The sequence below is a fragment of the Rhincodon typus genome, chromosome 10, assembly GCF_021869965.1.
Source record: "Rhincodon typus isolate 14 chromosome 10, sRhiTyp1.1, whole genome shotgun sequence".
NCBI lineage: Eukaryota > Metazoa > Chordata > Chondrichthyes > Orectolobiformes > Rhincodontidae > Rhincodon > Rhincodon typus.
The window spans coordinates 65,762,985-65,787,837 of NC_063341.1; the positions used below are offsets into that span (position 1 = coordinate 65,762,985).

General features: G+C 43.7%; 2 protein-coding genes across 6 annotated transcripts in view; one reads left to right on the forward strand and one right to left on the reverse strand.

Moving 5' to 3' along the window:
- The window catches only part of glmna (glomulin, FKBP associated protein a), a 50,553-nt gene extending 44,159 nt beyond the window's left edge, over positions 1-6,394 (forward strand). For all 5 annotated transcript variants that reach the window (XM_048602223.1, XM_048602221.1, XM_048602224.1 and 2 more), the window contains 6 exons: positions 1,683-1,767; positions 3,518-3,627; positions 4,656-4,719; positions 5,269-5,395; positions 5,760-5,842; positions 5,954-6,394. In XM_048602223.1, coding sequence (XP_048458180.1) covers positions 1,683-1,767; positions 3,518-3,627; positions 4,656-4,719; positions 5,269-5,395; positions 5,760-5,842; positions 5,954-6,079 — 595 coding nt within the window. In that variant the 3' untranslated portion in view covers positions 6,080-6,394. The remainder of the gene's footprint in view (positions 1-1,682; positions 1,768-3,517; positions 3,628-4,655; positions 4,720-5,268; positions 5,396-5,759; positions 5,843-5,953) is intronic.
- A 13,586-nt stretch (positions 6,395-19,980) lies between these two features.
- The window catches only part of LOC109931117 (protein SPO16 homolog), an 8,969-nt gene continuing 4,096 nt past the window's right edge, over positions 19,981-24,853 (reverse strand). Inside the window, exons 3-5 of the mRNA XM_020530450.2 lie at positions 23,926-24,097; positions 20,426-20,504; positions 19,981-20,186 (exon numbers count right to left, since the gene is read on the reverse strand). Of these exons, the coding sequence (XP_020386039.2) occupies positions 20,067-20,186; positions 20,426-20,504; positions 23,926-24,097 (371 nt within the window). The 3' untranslated portion in view covers positions 19,981-20,066. The remainder of the gene's footprint in view (positions 20,187-20,425; positions 20,505-23,925; positions 24,098-24,853) is intronic.

A 24,853-nucleotide genomic window follows, 5' to 3' on the forward strand; every position in this document is an offset into this window, starting at 1 on the left:
TGGTGTGTGTTGGTGCAGAGTGTGCGTGGTGTGTGTTGGTGCAGAGTGTGCATGCTGTGTGTTGGTGGAGTGTGTGTGTGTGTGTGTGTGTTGGTGGAGTGTGTGTGTGTGTGTGTGTGTTGGTGGAGTGTGTGTGTGGTGATGGTGGAGAGTGTGTATGGGAGAGTGAGTGTGTGTGTGGGGCTGGTGATGGGCAGAAAGTGTGTGTACGTGTGTGTGTGTGTATGTGTGTGTGGATGGGTGTGGGGTGGTGGGGAAGAGAGAGAGTAGGAGTGTGTGGCATGGTGGAGAGAGACTAGGAGTGTGTGTGGCATGGGGTGGTGGACAGAGAGGGAGTATGTGTGCGTGGGAGGGGGTGGAGAGAGGGAGTGTATGTGTGTGTGGGGGTGGTGGTGGAGAGAGAGAGAGAGTGTGTGTGTATGTGTGTGTGTTGGTGGAGAGTGTGTGTGTGTGTGTGTGAGAGTGTGAGTGTGTGTGTGCACAAGAGTGTGTGTATGTGTGTGTGCGGGTATGGGACGGGCAAGGTGCATGTGTGTGCAATAGTGTGGTGGGGTCACTTGTAGTGCGACATGAACCCAAGATCACGGTTGAGGTCGTCCTCATGGGTACCGAACTTGGCTATAAGCCTCTTCTCAGTGACTCAGCGTTGTTGTGTATCCCGAAGTCCGCCTTGGAGGACGTTTACCTGAAGATCCAAGGCCGAATGCCCTTGACCGCTGAAGTGCTCCCCCAGTGGGAGGGAACACCCTTGTCTGGCGATTGTTGCGCAGTGTCTACTCGTTCGTTATTGTAGTGTCTGCGTTGTTTCTCCAATATACCATGTCCCAGGCGTCCTTGCCTGTAGTGTGTGAGATAGACAACGCTGGCCGAGTCACATGAGTATCTGCCGTGCACGTGGTGGGTGGTGTTCCCATGTGTAACGGTAGTGTCTGTGTTGATGATCTGATATTTTTTGCAGAGGTTGCCATGACAGGGTTGTGTGGTGTTGTGGTAGATGTTGTCCTGAAGGCTGGGTAGTTTGCTTCAAACAATGGTCTGTTTAAGTTCTGGCATGTGTTTGAAGGCGAGAAGTGGCGACGTAGGGAAGATCTTGATGAGGTGCTCATTGTCATAGATGATGTGTTGAAGGCTGCGAAGAACATGGTGCAGTTTCTCCACTCCGGGAAAGTACTGGACGACGAAAGGTACCCTATTGGTCGTATACCATGTCTGTCTTCTGAAGAGGTTATTACAGTTTTTCACTGTGGCACGTTGGAACTGGCAATCAATGAGTTGAGCATCATATCCTGTTCTTAAGAGGGCGTTCCTCAACACCTTCAGGTGTCTGTCGTGTTCCTCCTCTTCTGAGCAGATTCTGTGTATGCGTATGGCTTGACCGTAGGGGCTGGCTTTTTTAATATATTTATGGTAGAAGCTAGAGATTTGCAGCATCGTAAGGTTATCTGTAGGCTTGCGGTAGTGTGAGGTATTAAAATGACCATCCTTGATGGAGATGCATGTGTCCAAGAATGAGACTAATTCTAAAGAATAGTCCATGGTAAGTCTGATGGAGGAATGAAACTTGTTGATATTTTTAAAGCAACAGTACTATGTTTGTATAGTGGTGGAAGAAATAAGAGTGAAGATAGCTTGATGTGACTGGAACTGTGACGCTATTTTTATGTTTTATATATATATTTTAGGTGCCTGTTTAAAACTAGCCAACATGCTGGGGTACAAGGTTATGTTATACAAAATCTTAAAAATCAGATTGACCTAGCATTGAAGGTAAGTATGTCAATAAACCTAGAAATATTGTATTACCTGTAAATGTTGGTATGTACCTATGTATGTGTTTGGAAGTGCTGCGGGTTTTATAAAGTATCACTAGCAATAGCTTTGACTCTTTTTAGTCAGTTTTCTGAATTATTTGCCAGTCCTAACCTAATGCATGAAATATAAGCAAAGAATGAATTCTTCTTCAGAGAGGTCGGGTACATTATACAATAGAAGGTGCATGCTACCATACACACAAATATAACAGCAAAATAAAAGAATGAATCTGTGATTTCACTGAAACACATCTCTTCTGCATACTTATTAAATTTATTTTTTTAAAAACTTAGTCATATTGTAAATGAATTTTAAGTACAATTTTTACCTTTATTTTATTTCAATGGAGAAAATAGCCTAGATTCTGTAGTCGGTGGTGAAGTGACAGCACACTCTCTCAGAAAGCTGTGCACAAAGATCTGGCAATCTGATTTGCATTGGTTCTTGCATGTTAGTTTGATTCTGGCTACAGTGATTGTAATGCAGCCAGCCAGCTGGACCTCTTAGAATATGATTTCCCTGATTGGGGCTGGTCTAATCAGGGAGCCCTGGCTGACAGTGTCAGAGATTCTAGCACTCTGATAGCTGACTCTGAAGAGGCATTACTAAGGTATAGGGCTGTTCATGTGTACATAAAGAGTGATTTGGTGAGTTATTTCACAGGCACCAACTTAAGAAGATTCCAGGCATCAATCAACAATAATACCATAAAGCTGACTGAACAGCCAATCAAACTGAAGTATTCTCAAAATCAAAAATCTGAAAATAAAATGTTCTAATTATTTCTCACTTTTTAATAATTTTATAGAGATCAAAACAAATATTGGAACACACAAATTGCATGAATGTAGAAGCTGAAATATATATAAAAAAATGAGCATTTTTCATTGTCAAAATTCTATAACATTTTTAATATAATGGAGAAATTTGACATTCCATAAAACAGATTGGTTATTCAGCTTCAGAGAAGTAAATTAGAAAAATATAGTTTGGTGTCCATAAAAATACCCCATTATGCCTCACTCAACAACACAAAACAATTTGGGAAATTTCGCAGAAACAGGGCATAAAGTATAGAAGTTCATGTCATTTCAAGAGATTTCTAAAGATTTCCATATCTGTGGGCGCTTAACTTTGCACCCTGTGGATTCACAGGAAATCATTGGTAGCAACTTATAGTTTTCTACATTTTACTGAGAGTGTGCTAATGCCAAAAGTTGCTGTTGGTTTCACAGTTGTAGTGTTGGCAAATTCTAACAGTTACATTCTCATCATAACTGTGAAATCCGGGCCAATACAAGTGTGCTTTCTGTCATTTTACTTTTACATTTAGCCTTCACGCTGCAGACTTGCAAAAATGCTGCAGAGCAGTTTCTCCATCTCACAGCAACAACGTAACAGCATAACTACAATTAAGTCAGTCATTCCTGAGATTTGTTTTGATTGCAACACCACCTGACGAAGCCAGTTTTGCATTGCTTTGACTTAATGACAACTGCTTTATAACCAAAGACACCTTTTCAAGTTGATGCTTAAATATTCCAGATGATGTGCCACGTTTTTCTAAACAACTAGTGGCCAAGCTGAAGTGTAGCCTAATGTTTACTGTAGATATCTAAATATTTGCCCTCTTTATAGCCTTCCACACCCCACTTTTTAAAGTTCTGCTTCTTTATACCTTTTAATCTTTAATTTTTGCTTTCAGCCTGGCAATAAAAACGTGTGGTTCTCAGGCCCACAATTGATTCCTCTACTTCATTCAGTCCTTTCACTTCCTGAAGGAGCAGAAACAGACTTGCTTCAAAACTCTGATAGGTAGGTTTCAATACATTTGATTCAGGGTCCGGGTTAAACAAGTAGCAGTGAGTTAGCACTAAAACCCTGGCCCAGCCTGTGATTTCTTATGACAAGTACTCATTCTGCATTTTGTCACAATAAGTGGGTTTAGAATGTACGCCAGGTTCTTGCCTCCAAGATGCAAGGATCACAGAACTGCTGTTATAACACCTAGCTGACTGCAGTGTCAGCCATGACTTGGAAGCAGCTCGGTTACCCAGCTTGGCCTCTTGTTGGCAATGATGCAGCGCTGCTTCACAGAGCAATTAAAATGAGGTGTGTACTGCTAAACAACTAAGAGATTTCTATATTAATTTTTCTACAATGTTACATTTAAGCTGCGCAGCCATGTAGCACAGCAAGACTTTCCAGGAAGTACTCCCTCAAAATATTACTGCTGGTGTACGGCTGCACAAAAATATTTAAAGGGGCTATGTGTATATATAGTACCAAAACGCCTGTGCACTCCCAAAAACAATTAGAGGGAGCATTGCTTTTCATTACCCATTGTTATTATTTTCTTAAACCACACCCCCTATTTTTAACTGTTAGCTGATTTTACAGCTTCCGAGACACCAGAATTCACTCGTGTTTCAATTAGTTGACACCATTCTGTAGATTTGAGCCATGATGATATTAATTAGCAATGGGGAAACCATCAGAACAAAGCCTAATCTTGCCATCAGAATGCATAATTTCAAGTGGAATTACAATACGGGTAGGAGCAGACATCCTGGCTGATATTTCCCAACTGTAATCCAAGGATACTGATTTGTTGTATTCCTGTAGCTGTGTCTTTTATGACTTAGCTACATACTGGAAACTTATTGAATCATTGATAGAGCCCACCTTTTTTGATTATCAAGTAAGTAAAATAAGAATGTGTAATCTATTTGATTCTTTAAAATAATAAACAATTTCTTGTTTGTCATTGAAAGTAAAGATCTTAAGCTGGGTACTGATAAGCATGACTTTTCAGGGTTTTATTTATTCCTTTTTTGATTTAGGATCATGGCATCGCTGAATCTTCTAAGGTACCTTGTGATTAGGGATAATGAGTGGGAGAATCAAGTGAGTATTTCAATAAAGAAATAAACCTATTGTATTTATGCAGTTTTCATATGTGACTTAAGTTTTATTAGTGAGCAGTTCCTGGAGATTGATACGTACCTCAACTTAATTTACCTGGCTTCATATTTTAGTGCCCTTAACGAGAAGAGATTCTAAAGAACATCTGTTGGTTGCAGTACATATGATGTAATCAGGGCCCATACCATCATTTCCCAACACAAATTGTCAGTGGGAATGCAGTAAATCTAGAGTAGCAAGGTGCTATACTAATATTCCGGCTCATTTGCCAGGTGGGTACCTTGGATGTGACATTATGACTGTGCTGTCCACATCATTTTTACAGACAGCCTTGGGATTTAAGACATTGTCATTGCCAGAGCAGTTTAACAGGTTAGAAGTCCTGCTTTGCTGAACTTGGAGCAGCTAAGCAGAATTTCTAGTCTCCAGTAATCAAAAATGAAAAATTAATATCTTATAATCAATTTACTGTCTCCATGATGGATTAAATTCTTGATTCTGCCAAACAATTTATTTTTTCACCTTTTGCAGACTGGATTATGGACTAATCCTTTCTGGATTGATAGCTTCCTGAAGCCACTGCGCACTGCTTTGAATATGTCTAGGGCTCATTATGAAGCAGAGGTGAGAAACAAAAGACAGAACCAGAAAATCAAAGGTAGGTTCTTCAAATGGAATCTTGATATTTAACTGTATTTTCATAACCAGTGTGTTTTATGTTATTATCTTGAATGGAGATCATACATTATCCCATTTGACACTCTGACAACAAGAAGCAGGTGAAGTGCCTTCTCCATTTGGTGAGTGCAGCCAAATTTGCTGATTCTACAAAACCACTGTTTTTGTAAACAATGAATGGAACTCCAGCCTTTTTGACTCATTACAGGTTGAAGGGTACATTGGAAACTATGGAATAATGGAATTAATCAAACTAAGCTATCAATAAAAAGATTTTATGGAAGCAGAAAAGCTATGTAGGCAAGTGAAAGGCATATTATTCTGTTTCACCTTATTGATTACAGATACCCCTGATCGTGAAATGCAATGTTCGTTGACAGTTGGTGGTAAAAAGTTACCAAAAATGACCACAGCTATGCAGTTGGAGGTAAATGTCTTGCTGATTGAACATAAAAATATTCATTACTGTTTTGAAGTCGGCATCTTACATTCCCTTAAATGTACGTCATTTCATCCCTTATAACTGATATTGTTTCAGGTTCTACAGTCAGCTCTCTACACTTTTGACGTGATGGAAAGTGTACAGGCACGAATAGAGGAGCTGGTTGAACCAAAGATGAAATCCAGAGCAGAAGATAAAAATGTGGCCAGTGAAGCTTCATAGTTTCTTTAGGAAGCTATGTGAAAATTATGTGAATGTAATTTCTGATCTTCTAGTCACAACTAGAGGGATTCGCTTTGAATGCTCCTCTTCAAATCAGTCTTTATGGAGGATAATTTCAGATATTTTCATGAGGTACTTGTACTGAAATTCTGGAAAGAGACTACACAGAAGAGGTCATAGTATACAAATTTATTTAAAGTTTGAAAAGAATTTTCAGCTTGATTGCCTAATGAGTACAATGAACACCTACAGGTAGTTAAGAATTAATAATGATATGATGTTTGTAAATAAAAGAGCCACATCAAACTTCTTAAATATCCTGTTTCATATGTAGGCATTGGGTACCATCCTAATCAAATGATAGAGACAGGAGAGAAAAATATCTTTAACAATTATTGATGAATTTACTCAGAAAATTTGTGGGCCCAGACTTTTTGGTTGGCAGCAAAGTGACAGGGCTCACCACAGACTTTGAAGAAAAGGTTCACACAATGATCTCTGAGACATGAATTTTATTTTACTTTCCGTTGAAAGGAATTTTAACAGCAATACCAATAACATAAAGGGATAAGTTATTTCTATGTTTAACTGCACTTGTGTGGACTCTGAAATTGCTTTAAAAGAGTAATGACAGCAAACATGGACAGATTCCCTCCCATAACTACTGAAAAGTCCAAGTTATGTATCCTATATTTAAAATTCAATTATAAACTAGTAGGACTCTGAGAGCATCACTCAGTTACTACATGTTTCAACATTGCATTTTAATTGCAGAACATCACATAACAGCAGCTACCTCAGTCAGATCGTTGCTCATCATATTATCATGTAAACTCATGACTGGTCCCAAGGCTGCCACTTCCAGGCCTAAGAATTTCCTAATCCACCTGTTTACTGTAAAAGCAAGAGGTGCCTTCAAATTTTGAGCAATCTTTGTAGTTAGCCATTTCCTGCTGTTACTACTCAGTAGCACACAAGTGGTATTCTCCACTGACAGGATGCTGCCATCAAGTCAAAAAAAATCTACCTGCCACATAAATAAGTAACGTGGGATATGACTTTCAGGGCTAGTCTGATGCCAAGTATGTAGGCCCAAAGACTGGTGGACCTTACCAAGTAGCATATTCCTTCAGGTGTTTGCAGCAGGCAGAATATTAACTGTTTTCAATCAGCCTATGCTTGTACACTTAGAAACGAGGGCAAAAATTTCCACTTCCTAGTGTATTGAGAATAGTAATGTGTTACAAGTTAATTAGGGGAGAGTTCATAAAACAGACTGGTGCTGTCAAGCTAAGTTGTTAATCTTTAGTTGGTGAGATCACTTTCTTGCCGTAAGGTGGTGCCTTGTGGCCGCTGCATCATGCCAAGGCAAGCTACATGGGCACTTTCTTGGGCCACTTTACATGAAGTCCAAATTACTAATCTGCATGGAAGGTTTATTGTCAGGCTTTAAGGTAAACAGAACATACATAAAACATAGAACAATACAGCACAGTAACAGGCCATTCGGCCCACAATGCTGTGCCGAACATGATGCCACGTTAAACTAATCTCTTCTGCCTGCCCTTGGTCCATAGCCCTCCATTTCTTGTATATTTATGTGCTTATCTAAAAATCCCTTAAACATCCCTATGGTATCTGCCTCCAACACTACTCCTAGCAGTGCATTCCAGACTCCGACCACTCTGTGTAAAAAACTTGACCCTCATGCCTCTTTTGCACTTTCCCCCTCTCACCTTAAATGCATACCCCCTAGTGTTAGACATTTCAATTTTGGAAAAAAGATTCTGACCATCAACCCCATTTATACATGTCAAATTAACAGACTTCTATCAAGTCTCCCCTCGGCGTCTGCCGCTCTAGAGACTACCCCCTCCTTATAGCTCACACCCTCTAATCCAGGCAGCATCCTGGTAAACCTCTTCTGCACCTTCTCCAGAGCTCCACACTCTTTCTGTAATGTAGCAACCAGAACTGAATGCAGTCCTCTAACTACGGCCTAACCAAAGTCTTATAAAGGTGCAACATGACATCCTAACTCTTGTACTCAGTTCCCTGACCAATAAAGGCAAGCATGCCATATGCCTTCTTTACCACCCTATCTACTTGCATGACCACTTTCAGCGAGCTGTGGACTTGAACCGCAAGATCCCTCTGTACATCAATGCTGTTCAGGGTCCTGCCATTAACTGAACAGTTTTGTGGTTGTTTTATTTTTATTTCAACAACAATTCATTAACATTGCTGAAAAAAGAAGTGTGCAGTTCAAGCTTTTTCTCTTGTACTCATCAGGACAAAATTATAAAAATACCAAGTTTGAAAGATAACAACAATTGATACTGCCTATGCTAAGAACTACACTAACATCCATCCTAAGATTTTAGTCAGGCCTGCAGAGTGGCTCATTTACACAAGACAGGAAATACATATATTCACACACAGGCCAAGTCCAGACATCGTGCCTTTTTGAACAAAACCGTGGGGAAATGGCCATTCTGTGGTGCAATCTCCACAGCAATGCCTTAAACAATCAAATTTGATTTGCCTGGTTTGAATTTTAACAGAAGATTGGCAGTTCACTGTTTCCTGATGCATTCTGTATGGCAAAGCCTCTACCAAAGAGAGTCCCCTTGCCATTCAATCATCACCTTCTTACAGTTCTGTTTACATTGTTTTGAGATTTGGTATTCTTGCATTCTGTCCTGAATGTGACAATAGGATGTCTCCTTTCACAGTGGGTCTGTCCAATACAGAACTATTTATATAATGCCATTAAAATAACAAAATCGCCAGGATCAAAAACAGAAGTTGCTGGTGAAACTCAGCAGGACTGGCATTATCCATAGAGGGAAAAACAGAGGCGACATTTCCAGGCTAGAGTTCTGACCTACTCAGACTTTTGTTTCAGATTTGTAGCATCTGCAGTTCTTTGTTTTATTTTAAAATACCCTACGCAATACCCACAATATTATGAAACATGGCCTTTAAGGATTGAAAACCTATTCCAGAACTTGGGGCCCGGCCACAGAATTCCTACTACTAGTGGTGGAGCAATGATGATTAGGAATGCACCAGGGACGAGAATCAGGAGACTGCATGTGTCTCGGGGGTGTGGGGTGGAAACAGTGTATCAGGGAAAGGCAAGGCATCAGAATTTGTTGTTTGACTGAGAGTCAATGCATGTCAGTGAGCACAAGGTCTTGCTGCAAACTGAGACATGGACAGCACGGTTTTGGATGCTCTCAAGGTTGTAGAGGATAGAACACTGGAGACCTATGTCTGTGTTAAGCTTAATACTGCATTCAATTCTGGTCTCCCTGCAAGAGGAAAGATATTGTGAAACTTGAAAGGATTCAGTAAAGATTTACAAGGAGGGTTTAAGCTGTAAAGAGAGGTTGAATAGGCTAGATTTTTCCCTGGAGCATCGGAGGCTGAGGTGGGTGACTTTAACAAGTTTATAAAATCATGAGGGACATGAATAATCAAGGTTTTTCTCCCCAGGGTAGGGAGTCCAAACCTGGAGGGCATAGGTTTATGGTGAGAGGGGTAAGATTTAAAAGGGACCTAAGTGGCAACTTTTTCACGCAGAGGGTGGTGCATGAGCGGCCGGAGGAAGTGAAGGACGCTGATACAGTTACAACATTTAAAAGGCATCTGGATGGATACATGAATAGTAAGGCTTTAGAAGGATGTGGGCCAAATGCTGCCAAATGGGAGTAGATAATTTAGGACATCTGGCCAGCATGGATGAGTTGGACCGAAGGGTCTTGTTTCCATGTATTCAAGTCTTGAGATAGCAATGGCATAAATGAGGATCTCAGCAGCATATAAATTGAGACAGGGGCTAAAATAGGCAATTCATTCTTATTTTTTCATTTGTTGTGGACAAGGCCAGCATTTTATGCCATCCCTAATTGTCTAAAAACTGAGCGGCTTGCTCTGCTATTTCAAAGGGCAGTTAACAATCAGCCTTGTTGCTGAGGTTCTGGAGTCAAACTTAGGCCAGACCAGATATGAATGGTGAACTTTCTCCCCTAAAAGGACAGCAGCAAACCAAAAGGTTTCCCAAAAAATCAATAGTGGTTACATGGTCACCACCAGACTGGTTTATCATTCCAGACAGATAGGTGAAAATAGGCAGTCTTGGTGAATGAAGTCAGAAGCTCATCTTGAGGTCAAATCTGACACCATGGTTGTGAACAGATTGACTTAATCAGATTGTTGCCAGGAAGAGGGATGGAGTCGGGAGCTAGGAAATGGGAATTTGGAGTGGAAACTCAAAACAATGGCTTCAATTGTGCAAAATACTTCTTTGGAAGAAATCACTGCTTATCCAGGATGAAACGTTGGATAAATTAACAATGGTCTGAAGGCACTGGAGGTGGTATGACAAGGCAGAGCTGCATGATATCAGGACACAAATGAAAACTGATGAACCATGACACCGAGGGGCATCAGTACAATGACACAGTGGTCATATTCCAGTCACAGTCAAACCAGCTTGTTACACTATGGGCCAAGCACTGGAAACCAATGTAATCAGCATGGACACAATGGGCTGAATAGCCTCATTTTGTACTATCTGAGGTTAACATCACTCGAGACCCAAGTTAATGCTCTCGGGCATAGGTTCAAACCCCACTAGAACAGTTGATGCAGTTTAAATTAAGTTATTAAAATCTGGAACTGAAAGCTAGTCCGTGGTGACCGTGCTGTAAAGGGCTCCCTCCCCAGTATCCAAGGGGCCAAACATACCTTCCAGGTGAAGCAACACTTCACCTGCACATCTACGTTCTGCTTGCAAAAAAGATCCTGAACTACCTGTTGCCTGCCACTTTAACGCACCACCCTGTTTCCTGACGAAATGTCTGTCTCTGGCTTGCTGCAGTGTTCTAGTGAAGCTCAACGCAAGCTAGAAGAACAACACCTCATTTTCCGCTTGGGGACCCTGCAGCCCTCTGGATTCAATATTGAGTTCAATAATTTTAGGGCCTAAACTCTCCCATGTCCCAGCCCCCTACCCTGCACACCAGGCTTTATTACGACATAGCCTGCCATTACACACCACCTGTTATTAGTCACTAATAGTATCTATTAACAACTATTTACCCTCCCAGCCTGATCATTATCAACTCTTTGTCTGTCCAACTGCTCTTCTCTGTCTTTAGGCTCTATCCTAACGTTTACTCCCTACCCCATCCACCTCCCCTTTTTTCTGCATATAAACTGACATTTTCCCAGCCACCATCAGTTCTGAGGAAGGGTCACTGGACCCGAAACATTAACTCTGTTTTTTTCTTCATAGATGGTGCCAGACCTGCTGAGCTTTTGCAGCAACTTTGTTTTTGTTCCTGATTTACAGCATCTGCAGTTCTTTCAGTTTTTATTAAGCAAGCCACTCAATTTGGGAGCGATGAAGGACAAGCAGCAAATACTGGCGTTGGCAACAATGCCAACATCTCAAGAAAGAATGTTCTAAGAAAGAGTTGAGAATTAGGAATTTTAGTGGGGAGTGGGAAGGGGATATTGATGATAGATGCTTGAAAAGATTGGAAAGAGGAACTGGATACTTACTTGGGATATGGAGGTGAGGACACAGGAGGTAACTGAGACAGGGGAGGGAAAAGATAGCATGCACGGCTCAGGCTACAATTACATACTCAAGCTACAATTCCAGATTTCCAGTGTGGTTATCTCAGTACTGGTACTTTGGTATGAGCAAATAAGCTCCCAGGCAGACTGCACCCCTCAACTCAAAGCTGCACTCTCCCCATCTCTCCAGAGTGCACACGCTTCCTCCACTCTAGACTGTGCTACCCTCACCAGCCTGCACCTCTCCATCCAGGCAGTGCCTCCCTCCCCAGCCTGCACCACCCCCACCTCCCCAGGCTGTGTGCCTCCCCTCCCCACCCACCTTCTTCCAGCCTGCACCCTGCACCTTCCTCCTCCCCCCCCAACCATGACCCTCATCCCCCATGCCCCCTTACGTCCTCCCCCCCCACCCATGACCCTCACCCCGTGCCTTCTAACCCAACTCCCTGTGCCCCCTCACCCTGTGACTCTCACCCCCTCATCCCCACCCTGATTTCCAACCCCCCTCCCCCCTCCCCCCACCTCCGCCCCCCCCCCCGATGCCTCATAGGGCCTCTGTGTCAGCCGTGTGCCTCCCCCCACTCCCCCCACCCTCTCATTTCCTGCGAACATCCTGAGGCAGCCCCTTGGCTCGCGATCACAGTCTCTCGGCTCCTCCTGTTCCTCTGCCTCCCAGACCAGTGGCTACATCTGGTCCATCGCGGTGGTCCCTTTCCACATCAGGACATTTAATTATAAACTCTGCTCACTCTGAGACCCACGAGAGAGAGAGAGATGGAAAACACAGACATTTCTTCAAAACTTCATCTTCGCCTTCGCTCTGCAAGGATAATCCACCAACTAGGGATAGGCAACAAATGCTGACCCAGACAGTAATTCCCACATCCTATGAATAAAAAAGGTAGTACATCCTTTTAGCTCCTGTGAGATTGTTAGCAAGATGCCATTTTCTCAACACACAGAGAAATATGAAATAGAACACATATTTTGAAGCCTTGCCCAGGTGTGACACTACTTTCTGTGAGCATATAACCTGGAGAATCAGGAGAAAGACTATCAGGAGTAAAGTGTCCCTTTACGAAGATTGTGCAGTTTAACTACTGCTCTCACAGATCTGTTGCAGCTTTAAAAAGAATGGTAGAGATCAAACAAGCAGTTCTTCTTGCAGTCCTGTCTCTGCAAAGAAACCACCTCAGAAGACAGTGCAGACAGCAGCATCTGCACAAGGGCTGCCAATGGCTGCTGTAGAGCCTGCAGAGGGAGGAGCAGGATCTACTAGTCTAGGTGCAGCAATCTGCAAATAGCTGACAGCCAGCATAGAAGATACCTAGGACGAACTGAGCAATTGTGTCACACCTATGGCAAGGATTTACAGTCACAAGGACTGCGTGGCAATCCCATAATGAATGCTAGAACAGTGCAAGTGAATTTATATTTGCAAAGAGCAGTTTACACATGACAATTGAATACTGATGTGCTCTTGGAAGGTTCTCTGCTCACACTGCCTCCTACTACATCTAGTTGCGGGCCCAACATCAGCAGCTGAAATGGAGACAGCCTGCTGAATGGTATACCCTGGTTATTTTGAAGATTTTGGCAGGTATACTTTGAGGACTTCAGGTTGACAGTCTCCTTCACAGGTCCATTTTCACCCTCTTCAGCCTGAGCTTCCAGATGTAATGGAGTCACAGGCAAGGGGGGAGGTGGAGAAGGTCATATCTGGGGCATCCTGGGATGAAGCTCCTGGTGTGGCTGTTTTTATTTTCATTTATAGGATGTGGGTGTTGCTAGCTGGGCCAGCATTTATTGCCCATCCTAGTTGCTCTTGAGAAGCTGCTTTCTTGAACCACTGCAGTCCATGTGCTGTAAATAGACTCTTAACGCAGTTATGGAGGGAATTCTAGAATTTGGATCCAGTGACACACAAGGAATGGCAATATAAGTTTGTGGCTTGGCGGGCAACTTGCGGGTGGTGGGGTTCCCATATGTCTGCTGCTCTTGTCCTTTTAGATGGAAGTTATGGGTTTAGAAGGTGCTGTCTTAAGAATCTTTGGTGAATTTCTGCAGTGTATGTTGTAGATGGTACATGCTGCTGATACAGATCGACCGGTGATGGAGGGAGGGAATGTTCATGGCTTTGGTGCCAGACAAAGCAGGTTGCTTTGTCCTGGATGGTGTCAAGCTTCTTGAGCATTGTTGGAACTGTACATGTCCAGGCAAATGAGAAGTGTTCTATCACAGTCCTTGCAGATGGTGGACAGACTGTAAGGAGTTACGAGTTGAGTTGCTCAGTACAGGATTCTTGGCCTCTGACCTGGATGAGATTAAAAATGTAAAATTCTGAAAATCCATACTAGGTTGAGGAGGAGTTATTCAGTCGCCTTCATTTCTCTGCCCCTCCCCCACCTCATTCATTCAGACCTATCTCCCTCTGAACTGACTGCACTCCATGCTCTCAGATCCAACCCTGACTTTGTAAACCAGTCTGCCATCATGGATGGTGCTGTTGTTGTCTAGCGTATTGATCTCTACATTGTGGGGGTTGAGCACCAGGTCTCAGTCACATCCTCATATCTCCCCCGGAGCATAACCTCATCCAAGCTCACAGTCACCCAAACCCGTACAGTCTGCTTCTATATTCTTCCCAAACTCCACAAACAGGACTGTCCAGGCAGACCCATAGGTTCCATGGAGCAGAAACAATCTCCTTCCTACCTTGACTCTGTTTTTTACCCCTTGTAAATGGGAAGGGACTGGACATCCGCGATGCTTCTGATGCTTTGTGAGTTTCAAAGTTTCCAGTTTGTGGGCATCAGCTGCCTCCTCTTCACCACGTCCATCCTCCACCACTATGGTCTCAGGGCCTTCCACTTCTTCCAGGAAAGAAGGCCTGAACGATCCCTACCCTACACCACCCTCCTCTGCCTGACCAAGCTTGTCCTCTCTTTGAGCAACTTCTCCTTGAACTCCTCTCACATTAAAAAAGTAGCCAAAGGTAACATCATGGGCCAGTCCCATTGTGGCGTACATGGAACATCCCTTATTGCAATCCTACTTTAACCTCTCCCCACAACTCTTTCTCCAGTATATCAATGAGATCGGTGCTGCTTCCTCCACTTGTTCAGAATTGGAAAAATTTATCAATTTTGCTTATAATTTTCACCTTGCTCTCACCTTCATCTGGTCTATCTCTGACTCCTCCCCTTCCTTGACATCTGTGTTTCCATTTCTGGAGATTGGCCCACTAACATCCACGACAAACCCACTGACTCCCACAGAGACAGTACTAAACATTCTCACACCCTGCTTCCTGTAAAGACTCCATTCCATTTTCCTAGTCTCCATTGCATATGTTCTGATGCCACTTTCTGCCGGTCGCCTCAGAAATGTCCACCTTTTTCCTCAACCCAGGATTCCCTGCCATCATTGTTGATAGGGCCCTTAGTCATGTCTGATCCATTTCCTGAACTTCTGCCCTCACCATTTCTCTCCCACAACACTGATTGAATGCAGGTGTTGGTGGAGTGAAACGTGAGGACCAGGGGATCCAAAGGATCATAAGCCACCATTTTTGCCATCAGTGAGATGTCACCATCAGACACCCATTCCCCTCCCTTGTCAGCATTCCACAGGGACTGTTTCTTCTGGGACATCCCAGTCCACTCTTCCTCCATTCCCAACATCCCCCCCACAACATCTTCCTGTGCAATCATGGAAGGTATAACACTTCCCTATTTACTTCCTCCATTCTCACTATCCAAAGCTCCAGACACACCCTCCAGGTGAAGCAGCAATTTACCTGCACTTCACTCAATCCAGCCTACTGTGTTCAGTGCTCACAATGTGATCTCCTCTACAGCGAGGAGGTGAAAGACAATTGAATAACTGACTGTTTTGTGGAACACTTTTGTTCTGTCTGCAAGAATTACTGTGAGCTTTCAGTTGCCTGCAACTTTAACACACCACCATGTTCCCTGGCCAACATTTCTGTTTGAGTCTGCTGCAGTGCTGCAGCAAGGCTCCACGTAGGCTGACATAACAGCATCTCATTTTCCACTTGGGTACCCTGCAGCTTTCAGGACTTAGTGTTGAGCTCAATAATTTTAGAAACAAAAACACAAGTTGCCGGAAATGTTCAGCAGGTCTGGCAGCATCTTGAAGAGAGAGTTAGCTTTTTGGATTAGATGACCCTTCCTCAGAACTGATGGTGGCTAGGAAAATGTCAGTTTATATACAGAAGATAGGGTGGGGGAAGGGGGTAAGGAATAAACAATAGTTGGGGATAGAGCCCAAAGAGACAGAACAGTTGGACAATCAAAGGAATGGATAACAGGGTGAATGGAGACTGTTAGTGGCTAACAATAGGTAGTGTGTAATGGCAGACTATTTGATAACAAAGCCTGGTGTGTGGTGTAGAGGGCTAGGACATAGGAGGGTTTAGCCCCTAAAATTATTGAACCCAATAGAGAGTCTGGAGGGTTGCAGGGTTCCCAAGCGGAAAACGAGGTTCATCCAGCTTACGCTGAGCTTCGCTGGAATACTGCAGCAAGGCTGAGACAGAAATATTGGCCAGGGAACAGGATGGTGTGTTGTAGTGGTAAGCAAATGAGAGCTCAGGGTCTTTTTTGCAGGCAGAACGTAGGTGTTTTGCGAAGCAGTCACAAGTCTACGCTTCATTTCCCCAATGTAGAGAAGACCACGTTGTGAGCAGCAAATGCAGTAGACTAGATTGTGTGAAGTGCAGGTAAAGTGCTGCTTCACCAGGAAGATATGTTTGAGCCCTTGGATATTGAGGAGGGAGGAGGTAAATGGGCACATGTTACACCTTCAGCGGTTGCAGGGGAAGTTGCAGTAGGGCTGTGGTGGGCTAGTGTTGAGAGTGAAGGAACAGTGGACCAGGGTGTCCCAGAGGGAACGGTCCCTGTGGAAGGCCGACAAGGGAGGGGAGGGGAATATGTGCCTGGTAGTGGCATTTCCTGGAGGTGGCGGAAATGGTGTCGGATGAGCTTCTGGATGTGGATGCTGGTGGGATGGTAGGTAAGGACAAGGGGAAACCTACTGTTGTTGCGGGAGGGAAGAAGGGGGTGAGGGTGGAAGTGCAGGTGATGGGTCAGACCCTATTGAGAGCCCTGTCAACAACGGTGTTGGGGAATCCTCGGTTGAGGAAGAAGGTGGACATTTCAGAGGCTCCCTTGTCAAAGTTAGCTTCATCAGAACATATGCAACGGAGATGTATAGTCCAGGATGCGGGGTGCGGAGACGTATAGTCCAGGTAGCTGTGGAAGTTGGTGGATATTAGTGGCCAGTTTATCTCCAGAAATGGAAACAGATGTCAAGGAAGGGAAGGGAGGAGTCAGAGATAGACCAGGTGAAACTGAGGGCCAGATGGAAATTGGAAGTGAAATCGATGAACTTTTCCAGTTTTGGACGAGAGAGGGAAGCAGCACCGATACCATTGATATATCAGAGAAAGAGTTGTGGGTGGGGGCCGGAAGAGGGGCTGGAACAAGGCATGTTCCATGTACTTCGTGAAGAGACAGGCATGACTGGGGCCCACGTATGTACCCATGGCCACCCTTCTGACCTGAAGAAAACGAGAGGAGTCAAAAGAGAAATTGTTCAGGGTGAGGATGAGCTCGGCCAAGCGGAGGAAGATGGTGGTGGCTGGGGACAGTTCAGGCCTTTGCTCCAGGAGAGTCCTGAGAGTTTTAGAACCTGAATACCTTCCATGTTCTTTATCTACCCTCCAACACCCCAGGCCCTGCCATGAAATGGATTGCTTTCAGCACAGGCAGCTTATTTTCACTTCCTTATGTCCTCATTATCAGCTTTTCATTCTACTTTGCATACTATCATTCATCCCATTGTCTGCCCAAAACTCATTCTCTCTCTCTGGAACAAAAACAAAGTTGCGGGAAAAGCTCAGCAGGTCTGGCAGCATCTGTGGAGGAGAAAACAGAGTTAACATTTCGGGTTCGGGTCCGGTGACCCTTCCTCAGAACTGATGGTGGCTGGGAAATCGTCAGCTTATATGCAGAAAATAGGGAGGTGCGGGGGTAGGGAGTAAGCGATAGGATAGAGCCCAAAGAGAGAGAGAGAGAAAGACAGTTGGACAGACAAAGGAGTTGCTAACGATCAGGCTGGGAGGGTGAATAGTTGTTAATGGGGACTGTTAGTGACTAACAACAAGGGGTGTGTAATGGCAGGCTATGTGGTAACAAGGCCTGGTGTGTGGGGTGGGGGGCTGGGACATGGGACAGTTTAGGCCCTAAAATTATTGAACTGAATATTGAGTCCGGAGGGCTGTAGGATCCCCAAGCAGAAAATGAGGTGTTGTTCCTCCAGCTTGCGCTGGGCTTCACTGAAACACTATAGCAAGCCGGAGACAGAGATGTTGGCCAGGGAGCAAGGTGGTGCATTGAAGTGGCAGGCAACAGGTAGTTCAGGGTCTTTTTTGTGAGCAGAACGTAGATGTTCTGCGAAGCGGTCGCCAAGTCTACGCTTCGTTTCCCCAATGTAGAAGAGACCACATGGTGAGCAGCGAATGCAGTAGACTAGATTCTTGGAAGTGCAGGTGAAGTGTTGCTTCACCTGGAAGGTATGTTTGGGCCCTTAGATACTGGGGAGGGAGGAGGTAAATGTGCAGGTGTTGCACCTTCGCCGGTTACAGGGGAAGGTGCCTTAGGGCTGTGGGGAGGTGTTGGGGGTGAAGGAAGTATGGGCCAGGGTGTCCCGGAGGGAACGGTCCCTGTGGAAGGCGGACAAGGGAGGGGAGGGGAATATGTGTCTGGTGGTGGCATCTTGCTGGAGGTGGTGGAAATGGAGTCTGATGATCTCTCTCTCTGGGCTCTATCTCCACCTCGAGGCTTACTCCTTCCACGTACATAGACACACCCCTCCCCTGTCTTTGGCATATATACCACATAGTCTTAGCTACAATCACTGCTGAAGAAGGGTCACTAGACTCAAAACATTAACTCTCCTTTCTCTCCATGTAGGCTGCCAAATCTGCTGAGTTTCTCCAGCAATTTCTTTTTATGTCTGTGGGCTGTTGCTGTCTGTGAGTATTTTGGATGCTCATAGCATCTCTGCTTTGCATTGTCTTTTCATGCTTTACCCCTTAGCCAAATATGCTAGACTCAAATTACTCTGTGTTGCTTCGGCATTTAGTGCAGAACAAAGTCAGGAAGCTTGTTGGTTGTCAGCTGTACTCAGTGAAGGGAAATTACTGTCACCCTCCCCCAGTGTGAAGGCTTAGTAAATCAAGGGTAACCTCTGATACTATCAGAGACTTGGACTCTGTCAGTCAGCTGCTCAGGATGTTCAGAGTCAAGTTGGTCTCCACACAAAGAGTGAGGAGTCGGATGTCAGGCAGCCTACAACTCATGCCTCTTTCTGCCCTATTCTGGACTATTTTCCTCCTTGAATGAGAGAAAGGTAGGTATAATGGGAAATGAAAATGGATGGCACAGCTGTTTTGTTGCAGGAGGGAAGGTGTCCTGAGTGGGTGAGTAGGCAGTACAGAGGAACATGCCATGGTAACGCTGTTGGAGGTGGGATTGATAATAAATGGAGAAAACGTTGCAGGCAATAGTGAGAGTATAGAGCATGGGCCTTGGTCGGAAGTGGGTACAGTAACAGAGATGAGTGTGAGGTTTCACATGGAAGATGGTGGCACTTACACTGGCGAAGTTGGGTAGATCATTGACACCCCTCCAGATGGCTGAGACTGCACCGACAGGCGTGGCAGCCTCTGACCAGGGATGGCATTGTCTGGGGTTGTGCCCTTCTCGCCTGGTCTTGAGGGAACAGCATGTCCCCATCAGGACCTCCAGATCCCTGCCCACAAAGCAGGCAGCTTTGGTCCGACAGTTCTTGTCCAGGTTCACAACAAGCTTTTAAAAAATGGCACAGGCACAATGGCTACCGGTCTTTGAGCTGACATCGAGGGAGTGTCAAGTTGTTCCTGGAATAATCCATGGTAAGATGGAGATAGAATCGGACGTGAGCAATGGCATATGGTCGGATAGGTCGTTAGTAAAGCACATCTCGTAAAACATAGCAATAAATTGTGCTATAGTCCTCATGGCAAATGTGTTTCCAAAGAAACTCACACCTTGCACTTCTTAAAAAAAAATTAAGATTCAGCCGATTATACTTGTTTAAAATGATAGTTTCAACTAATTGAAGAGTATCAAATTACTAAAGGAAGCATTGTTTGAGATTTAAAAAAAATGCTATGTCCAGAAAATTTTATTGCCAACTTTCAAACAAAACATATTAACAACAAACACATTTATAAATTGAAAAGTTAATTGACTGAAAATAGTTCTAAATAGTTTTATAGACCACAAAGCACTGTGCAGTAATAACATCACATTCATAATTGCTCACTTTACACATCATTCAGCTGTCGCTTGTGAAGCATCTCCCAAACAGGACTATGTTCTATGATCTGAGCTCTGATCATGGCGATGCGGTCACGAACACTGTCCACGTGTGGTTTACATGTAACCTTCATAAGGAATGGGTATTTGAATTACTGATCATTTATGTATCATGCTATTACTGTCATTGCAGTGGATATTCTCATCAGTAAATGCTTAGATATTTATGGAAATTAAAATTCCATTCTTACTGTTACCAAATCATTGTCCTAAAAATTCTATTGATCCTGAGTAAAAGTAATCGCCTTATATCAGATACAACATTCAAATGTTTTATGAAATCTTAAATGTTAAGAGATATACCTACCTTGGCTATAGTCAGCATACTCTTGACCATATCACCAGAATTGTGTGCAGGGATGATTCTCAGATTACTACCCAAAAACCTGCAAAAAAAAAAGTTTCTAAACTGCCTTAGATTGGTTTGTGTTAATCAAGTGAAACAAACGAGACAGAGTACAAAGTTAGATTACTTAACAGCAAACCAATTTTTTATACAAGAATTAATTTCTCAGTAACATTGTTCTTATGAGCTAATGCATACTTTGAAGACAATATGCTCAATTATAGCTGTAATGGAAATAAGTGACTGAAAAACTCAGTGCATGTTTTTCTCAAGGAGTACAGTACTGTAACATAGAGAAAGTAAGGACTGCAGATGCTGGAAGCGAGAGTCAATAGACGTGAAGCTGCAAAAGCACAGCAGGTCAGACAGCATCCGAGGAACAGGAAAGTCAATATTTCGAGCTGAAACCCTTAGTCAGGACTCGGGAGGGGGACGGGACGCCAGAAGTAAATGGAGGTGTGTGAGCCTGGGGGAAGGGTAGGTGGGATGGTGATAGATGGATGTAGGTAGGAGTTTATTGTGATTGGTCCCTGGGAAGGGTGGAATGGATAGGTGAGTAGGAAGATGGACAGGTTAGGTCAGATCAGGAAGGAGAGAAGGAGGGCAAGGGCTGGACATGGGGTGAGGGGGTGGAGGGATTTTGAAGCTGGTGAAGTCAATATTGAGGCCATTGGGCTGTCACCTCCCAACGCAGAATATCAGGTGTTGTTCCTCCAGTTTGGCCTCACTGTGACAGTGGAAGAGGCCAAGGGTGGACGTGTTGCCAGGGGAATTAAAATGGATGGCAACCACAAGGTTGGGTTGGTTGGTGCCTGCAGAGCACAGATGCTCTGTGTTTGGTCTCCCTCGGTATAGAGGAGACCACATCAGGAGCAATGGATACAATAGATCAGGTTGGATGAAGTGCAGGTGAATCTCTGCCTAATCTGGAAGGATTGTTTGGGGCCTTGGACGGAGGCGAGAGGGGAGGTGTAGGAGGAGGTGTAGTGGCAGGTGTTGCACCTCTTGCGATTGCAGGGAAAGGTACTGGGTGTGATGGAGAAGTTGGTGGGGAGTTTAGAGCTAATGAGGAAGTCGTGGAATGAACGGTCCCTGAAAAAGGGGACGGGAGTGGGGAAGGAAATATCTTTTTGGTCCTGGGGTCTGATTGTAGGTGGCAGAACCTAGCTTATAGTACAATGGCCTCAATATTGACTTCACCAGCTTCAAAATGATAGCATTCAGAACGTGGAATCAATACATTGTTGGAAGTGCATCATTCGACTGAAATGTTGAATAGAGACCCCACCTCCCTCCACAAGTAAATGTAAAATACCTCATGATACTAATGGAAGAGCAGAGAGTCACCCTGGCCACCCTTCCTTCTGCAATCACTATCACCAAAACCAGATCACCTGGTCAGTCTTTCATGGTTGAAGTGCAAATTGACTATTTTGTTTGCCCATATTGTAATGACTGCACTTTATAAGTAATCTCTACTCCACTTCAGGTTTTTCTTTCTGTATACTTCTCACTCAACAGAACTCACAATACTGAGCAACAAGCAAAAATCTGACATTCCAGGTACATGCCAGATTTCTAATGCCAGATGTGCTGATTTCACTATACACTGTGTATCCATCAATTACTCTGGGTTGGTGGTGGGAGATGGGAGGACCTTTTTTGGCATGGGGTGGGGTTATGGATATGCAGTGTGGCACATGGAGACTTGGAAGATTATCATAGGAACAGGAATAGGCCATTCAGCCCCTGGAGCCAGTTCCACAATTTAATGAGATTGTGGCTGATTTGTGGCTAATATCTTGAAGATTTCAATCAGATCTCCCCTTTACCTTCTAACTTCTAGAGAAAACAGGCCTACTTTGTATAATCTCTCCTCAAACTTAACCCCTGAAGTCCATGTATCATTCTTGTAAACCTACATTGTACTCCCTCCAAGGCCAGTACATCCTTCCTAAGGTGTGGTGCTCAGATCTGCACACACCACTCTAAGTGGGGTCTAATCAGTAAAAAAGAAAGGAAAACATACCAGAAATGTAATTTGTTAACCACATCATCTGGCAATAATCTGCATGCTATGGAAGAACAGTTTTCATTTCCACTTCCATGAATGTTTTTTTCTGAAAATACATTGGATTCAGAGCTATATACCACTTTCTTCAAAGGTTTTGGATTGAAGTTAATTGTTACTATAAATTCTTAATATTGCTCCGTTACATTGATGACTATATCGGCGCTGCCTTGTGCTTCCACAAGGAGCTTGAACAGTTCATCATCTTTAACACTTTTCACCCCAACCTCAAATTCACCAGGACCATCTCCGATACCTCCCTCTCCTTCCTGGACCTCTCCGTATCCATCTCTGGTAACCATCTAGAAACTGACATCTATTTCAAGCCCACAGACTCCCACAGTTACCTGGACTACACCTCCTCTCACCCACCCTCTTGCAAGAATGCGATCCCTTACTCCCAATTCCTCTGCTTCCACTGCATCTGCCCCCAAGATGGAGCGTTCCACTCCCGGACATCCCAGATGTCTTATTTCAAGGACCACAACATTCCCCCTCCAGTGATTAAAAATGCCCTCAACTGCATTTCTTGCATTTCCCGCACTTCTGCCCTCAAACCCCCTCCCCCCAACAAAAATAAAGACAGAATCCCCCTTGTCCTCACATATCACCCCACCAACCTCCATATCCACCACTTTTGCCACCTACAATCTGAGCCCACAACCAAAGAGGTACTTCCCTCCCCACCCCATCTGCTTTTCATAGGGACCGCTCACTCTGCGACTCCATCGTGCGGTCCACACTCCCCTCCAACCCCACCACACCCAGCACCTCTCCCTGCAACCGCAGGAAGTGCTACACCTGGCCCTACACCTCCCCCTTCACCTCCATTCAAGGCCCAAAGCAAACCTTTCATATCAGACAGGGCTTCACCTGTACAGCCGCCAACTTGGTCTACTATATCCGCTGCTCCTGATATGGCCACCTCTACGTCTGTGTGACCAAGCGTATACTCGGAGACCATTTCGTAGAGCATCTGCCCTCTGTATGTGACAAACAACAACCTGTCCATCTTCTCTCCCACCTATCCGCCCCACCACTCCCTACCTGCATTCACCTATCACCATCGCACCTATCTTCCCCTGCCCCACCCCTCCTCTATTTATTTCCCATCTCCCTTCCCCGTCCACATTTCCGAAGAAGGGTCTCGACCCAAAACATCAACTTTCCTGCTCCTCTGATGCTGCCTGGCCTGCTGTGTTCCTTCAGCTCCACACTGTATTGTCTCTGACTCCAGCATCTGCAGTTCTTGCTACCTTCGAAATAAGCTTTCTTTTATGTTGAAATATTTTATTTCTTCAGAGAAATTTGAGATTTTGAATAACTTGTTAAAATTCATATGTAATTGGTACAGTTTTTAAATATGGCCAGTCAATTTACCATTAAATACCTTTGTTGAATTTTAAATAGTATTTCCCATTCTTTCACACCATAAAGGGCAGCAGCCAAAAGCAAAAAACTGTTGCGATGAATGTGAACAAATTGTTCAATTTGCTCCATCAGCTTTGTTTCTTGAGAACTATTGCAGAAATATTCGATCTCCATTACAATAAAAGCAATACCTAAGAAAATTACAATATGTTTGATTAATAACACAAAACTCCAATGCTCCCAAAACTGCAAAAGCAAAATAACAGAAATACTTTGCAAGAACCACTAAATCATTGTTTAGAATCATAATTATGGACTATTTTCCTGACTTTCCTTCTTTCCTAGTTAAACAGAAGTAGTATCAGCTGAGTAACTGTTGATACTAAATATTTATTTTGTATTTTGTTATAGACCATGTGTCATCAAGTGAAAACTCTGAGAATCTTAAGTAATAGGAGTAGACTATTTGGCCCCTTGAGCAAAATCATGCTGATCTTATTATGGTTTTAGCTCCATCTTGCTTATTTCTTATAAACTTTGATGTCCCAGGTGAATGTGTGACTGGAAAGATAGAGTAAGGTTGTTTGCTCTGAAAATGCCATACCACGGACTTGTGAAGAAATTTAGAGCTCATGAATACCAAATGGCTATGATAGGAAACGGATAGTAATTGTTAATGAATGTTTATTGGGCTGGAGAAAGGTATGCTGTGGGGAGTTCCCCTGGGATCCGTATTGGTACCCTTGCTTTTCCTGATATATATTAATGATCAAGAACTTGGTGTACAGGAGGCAATTTAAAAATTTGTAGACAAATTTGAAACATTTTAAATTATAAGGAGAGTAGTGTAGAACTCAAAGGGACATTTATAAGTTGGTGGAATGGCAGGTGAAGGTCAGAGCAGAGAACGATATCTTTCCAGTCACACATTCACCTGGGACATCAAA